This window comes from Trachymyrmex septentrionalis, unplaced genomic scaffold (assembly GCF_001594115.1).
Source record: "Trachymyrmex septentrionalis isolate Tsep2-gDNA-1 unplaced genomic scaffold, Tsep1.0 scaffold72, whole genome shotgun sequence".
Lineage (NCBI taxonomy): Eukaryota > Metazoa > Arthropoda > Insecta > Hymenoptera > Formicidae > Trachymyrmex > Trachymyrmex septentrionalis.
In genome coordinates, this window is record NW_017305905.1 from 7,680 (window position 1) to 13,287 (window position 5,608).

The 5,608-nt window shown below is 34.7% G+C and overlaps 1 protein-coding gene across 1 annotated transcript; it reads right to left on the reverse strand.

Moving 5' to 3' along the window:
• Window positions 1-1,335: 1,335 nt before the first annotated feature.
• On the reverse strand, window positions 1,336-5,242 carry LOC108753840 (alpha/beta-gliadin A-IV-like). The gene is made up of 5 exons (XM_018495773.1): window positions 5,146-5,242; window positions 3,073-3,202; window positions 2,507-2,743; window positions 2,128-2,395; window positions 1,336-2,010 (listed from the first exon to the last, which is right to left on the reverse strand). Exons 1-5 carry the CDS (start codon window positions 5,155-5,157, stop codon window positions 1,473-1,475), a joined length of 1,185 nt encoding a protein of 394 aa, XP_018351275.1. The 5' UTR covers window positions 5,158-5,242; the 3' UTR covers window positions 1,336-1,472.
• Window positions 5,243-5,608: the final 366 nt, after the last annotated feature.

The window sequence follows — 5,608 nt, forward strand, 5'->3', positions numbered from 1 at the left end:
GGTAGGTAAGTAGTATCGCTTTGCACAGTAATTATTTTGATAGACGCAAACATTTGATATTTTTATTTTGTCGTTTTAAAGAAATAATTTTTGTATTAATATCGTTTATTTTGGTTTAATGAAGATTTTATAAGTAATTTTGTTACGACTTTTTTCGGCCAGTATATTTTTTTTCTAAAGTATAATTTATATATAATATTTTGACATAAAAATACTAATGTCTGTTCATATTTAACGTTGACAGGTAATAATGACATTTATTTTTATAGTAATCGTGAATTCAAATCAGAATAGATGTTTCTTATAAATCTTGAGTTGCTAAATCTAAATTCATACGTGTCATCACATCCAATTTTCTATATCGATAATCAAGACAGATGATGCAAATCTATGAAAATTAAAGCATTTAAGAAAAGAGCAAATGTAAATATGACATTTAATGCAATTGCAAAACTCATTTTATATTTTTATAAGTTAAATAATGTATAAGAAATAGAAAAAGTTTTCTTTTAGTATTTCCTTAATTGTTTCAAGTTTTACAAATTTTTCATCAATTTTCTTAATTATCTACAAAACTGAACGTAATGGCGCAAAACGGTTTATTTCTATTAATCCAGATAGTTAATCTATCCAAAATTACCTCGCTTTGTCTTATATATCAGTAGCTAAATTAAATGAAAAAAAACAGATACACATTTTCAGAATACAATCACAAATATTTTATTTGTAAAAACATGTATAAAATAAAAAAAAACTATAATACAGGTAAATTTATTATATAGATTTTCACTTCAAACATTTATCGATATTTTTCTAAATATATCAATGCATTGTATATTATTGCGAGCCTAACGTTCGGCCTAATTTTGTTGTAAGAATCACGAAAAAATTGACTCTCGGATCATCAATTTTGCTTTATCTTGTTATAACATATTGAAACTACCGATCGTACAGAAAATCTGTAAGAACATATTTTCTAGAATGTAGATTTCGTGAAAAGAATTTATTGCTAAAATATTTTTATATGTTGGATAAAATCAAAGACAAATAATTTTTTATTCAAGTGACAAAAAACTTAAAAAATATATAATTGATATATTTATTTTTATATAATCTCAAACTTGATCTATAGAAAGAACCTCTAATTATTACACCGTTCAAACAGATATTTATTATTTAACAAATATTACATTAAAATATTTTTCCCCTTTTATTTCAAAAGGACCAAAAAAGATATACAAGATTTCAAATTAATTATTTTCTTTTAATCGTAATTTTGTTTAAAACCTAACTTGTAATAAATTTAAATAATAGCAACATTTACTCTATCTTCATCTCATTTATTTTTTGATAAACTGAATGTTGAAAGAAACTCGGTCGTAATTTATCACATAATAGAATCCAGTCCTGAAAGACTTGTTCTATTCAATTGAAACAAACAAAAGGCCCTGAAGAACACCTCGCCAAGGTGATCAGTACTGACTCTCGGTGACAGGTCTTACGCCAGGCTGCTGATTATTACCGAGCTGTTGATATTGTTGGTTCTGGTACGCCGCCTGTATCGGCTGTATGTTAGCTTGTGTATACGTGCTAGCTTGACTCTCATAGGCGCCACCCTGACCTTGGTACTGTGCTTGCTGTAACGGTTGCTGCTGCTGCTGCTGTTGCTGTGGGTTTACGGGGTGCGGCACGTATGGCTTCTCCGGACGATATACGATCTGATTAGCAATTATATTGTACGGGGTTTGCGCCTGATATCTCAGCAGTTCGCGCAAGTGAGATGGCAGATTGGGCGAGTATTGAGGTTGCGGTTCTGCCGGCGGCTGAGATATTTTATTGTACTGCTGTTGAGCCTGACGTTTGCTCCTGGAGTGGCCGCGTGACTTTTGACGAGGTGCAGACGCGACTACAGGATCAGGTAGAGGAGCACTCGCCGCCTCTTGCGCCAACTTCTTAAGATGTTCCTGGACCTGTTGAGATTGAGCCCGCAGTGCGGCTTCTTCGTCAAATCTGCAATTTGGTTAAGGATCGTTGAAACTGCGTATTTGAAATTATTAAGTAATAACAGATGATACAAGTAAAAATGTTATATACGTAATCTTGTTCAATTTTTTTATTGTTTCGAACCTGTATGGTTCCGGAATTATATTGATGTACGGAATTTGCTGCTGGAACTGGAGCAGTTGCTGGATCTGTGGCGGTGCATTAGAGTAAGGCCTATAATTTGGCTGTGGTTCCGGTTGCTCTTGAGGTTGCGGTTGCGCTCGCGCTTGTTGCACTCGATGTCGGGGCGCAGCTGGTCGTGCAACTGGTTCCGCAGCTTGCACATATTGCGGTTCTGCCTGAGCTTGCGGACGTGCTTGACGATCATACGACCTCCAGTTTACTCTATAACCTTTCAATGTATATTCATGTCAGATCGATTTGGATATAACGTGATAAATTTCGGATATAAACATTTGAATATAACGTGATAAAACTCATGAAGCAAAGTTGACAACAATACCGCTAGGATCGTTATACTGGAGCGCCTTTGCATTGATACCCTGATTAGCGTAATCTTCCTGATATGTAGGCTGACCGTATCGATCGATCGGTCCTTGTACATTGTAAGTGGCCGATCCACCATCTGAAGGCCCTTGAATCTGGAAATTCGAATGCCCATCCGTAGCACCTTGGATCTGGAAGTTACTATTACCGTCAGTCGCACCTTGAATGGTGAAGTCTCCTGGTCCCCCTCCCTCTAAAAACCGAAAACACTTAAGAATACTGCATAAAACGCATATATAAAGAAATTATAAATTACATTTATTTAAATATAGGAACCTTTTTTCAAGTAGTATTTAACTATTAGTGTAACTATAAGATTACGAAAGTTAGAAAAAATAAGAGATACATACTTAAAAAACAAATTTTATGCTTATTTCAAAACATAGTTAAAAAATATATAAAATTTATTTTAAAAAAATCAAAATATTCTAGAAAACATTCTTTAAAATCACTACAAATTGTTTTAATAATTTCTAGTTTTTATCATTTCTAGTCGCATTGTCTATATTTATCTACACTTACCACTCGCGTCTGTGTATTCTATTCCTTTCTCTTCGCTGAACTTAAGACCCTGAGCCCGTCGATGTCCGTCACTAGGCCCCTGGATTGTGAATTCAGCCAGGCACATGGGAAGTGCCGTTAATAATAAAACCTGTGACAGATTTATGATAGAATTTTATACTATACGTCATAACAAGGTAAAATATTTAAGTATTTTATTATATATAATAAAAGAGAAAGTACATTATGGAAAAGAATAAATAAAATCATTCATCAATTCTACACAACAGTTTTTATTATATTTTTCTAAGTAAGTACTTATTATTAGTAGAAAATACTACAATTATATATTTCATTATTGTATTGATCTTTTTAATCACTATAATAAAATAAAATCGGAATGTAACATATTCAAGCATTTATCTCATTCTCGATGTTAAGTGCTTTCGATTTCGCAACTAGACGATCAAAGATCATTATCTAATGCGCGTGGCACTAAACCTGAATCTGTCTTACGGTATGTACTATATTGCATATATGGAAGCGAATCGAGCAACCGACACCGGGAAGTTGGAAGGGAAAGTCGGCGAGCACATGAATCTTTAATCACGGTAATCGGGGAAAAGGTGAGCACGTTACTAGTTAACATTCGCGATCGCAAGACTGTTAGAAACGCGGCCACACAAAAAGGTAGATAGAAGAAAAAAGAAAAAGTGCAAGTCGCAAGTCGACTCGCAACTTACAAGCGATCGAATGCACTAAGCAACGAACATTACACGATCGGTAGAAAGTGAGATAGACATTAATTGTCCAGACACGCCCAACGTGATTATCCGAAAAAAAAATTAACTTCGACTCGTTTCGAAAATGTCTGTAACCAGCTGTCACGAGACAAAATGCCGCTCCAGAATCGCACGTATGACAAATTCTGTGCGAGTTTTATCTTGCAGAACGCGGAAACCGAGCGACATTTTGCAAGGAACGAGTCGCGACACGCATGCTGATTATTGAGGTCTACATATATTTTTTTTTTTCTTTAAGCAGTCTGGACGAAAGAATATTTTAATATTAACTAAAAATAGCGTACATTGAACTAATATTTAATTTTAATTAATATTTGTTGTTTTAAAAAGTTTTTTTATATTTGGGTCATTTTCTTTGTCTGAGTGTCTATCTTATCTCATAGGTTTAATTCTTATAAGAAGAGAATACGTATGAGTTTAGCTCTTATAAAAGAAAAGTATATCTGCAGCGTGACAGCAAAGCGACTTGACAGCAAAGTAATCGATGGAACACAGGCTATTCTCTATGTTGAAACCTCAATCCGCGAGCTTGCAGCAAGATTGCAAAAACCTGATCACTCATATCCGCGGGTAATTGGGTCGTGAAATGCACTCTTGGTCAGCGTTCTCGATAATTAAGAAGCATTACGATTCGTCACTCTCTTTACGATGCAACCCAACGATGCAATTAAATGCACGACATTCATCATTCCTTTATTCACTCATTACCTTTCAGAAGGCGAGGTTGAGTATCTCTGACAAAACGACTTCCTGTCTTGCTTTCGCGTCTTGCGACCACGATAAAATGAAACCTTACAAGAGTGCATTCAATTTTCGCGATACAAACGTGAAAAACGGAAATACAAAATGCAGAGTGAGATAAATTCATGATCCAATTAATATCTGAAAGAATGTTTTGCAACACATAGTAATTAAATGCACGTGACACTTCTAGAACATTTCATACTTTTTTTATTTTTTAACGTGATAAAATGATACATATCATGAAATACACATACCTACATGCATATCTACGAGATTCACATAATGATTAAGATTTCGGACATATGCGAGAAAATCTTCAAGACTGAAATAGCACAAAATAACGAACGACACTCGTTAATCGAATCGTCGCATAATTTATTTCCGGTATATCTGGTTTGTATATATGCAGTACAATTAGGCGCACGCGACTTTATTTCGCTAAAAGAAAACGTGCGAATCGTAGAAAAATACGCGTGCATTCTACATTGAAAACCTTTCGGTTAAATAAACAAAAAAAAAGAATAACATAAGGCAGCTGCGTACTTACATGTAATTTCATGGCGTGAAAGCTGGTCGATTCGTTCGAGGGTGGAGTGTTTCTGAGACGGGCGCGCGGTCATCAGAACAACTTTATAGCCAGCCACGTAAAAGGGGCCTTTCAACGACGGGGATGTGACTCGGCGAGAGCCACCTCCATCTTGTACCTCGTCGGCCGGCCGGCCGGCCGGCCGACGTCGTGTTCCAACAGTCATTGCTCTTTCTGCAAACGCGAGCGTATTAAAGAAAATCGCTTCCGGCGCAAGTAACACTTACGTTAATTTCATTATAGGTTCTATTTGCAGACTGTGTCTCAATAAATTAAATTTTAATCAACAAATGCTCTTTAATATTATAAATTTCTATTTTGTGATCTTTTACATTGATTTTTGTCTGTTATTTTTTTAAAAAAAAAAACAAAAATTTTACAGAATTTTTTTTTACTCAAATTACTAATTTAATTTTAATTTTAT

Excerpts from the sequence above, each read along its gene's own strand:
- LOC108753840 (XM_018495773.1), bottom strand. Across the intron at positions 2,744-3,072 it reads AGAATACACAGACGCGAGTG|AGGGAGGGGGACCAGGAGAC; the intron begins GTAAGTGTAGAT and ends TTCGGTTTTTAG. Across the intron at positions 2,011-2,127 it reads ATAATTCCGGAACCATACAG|ATTTGACGAAGAAGCCGCAC; the intron begins GTTCGAAACAAT and ends ACCAAATTGCAG.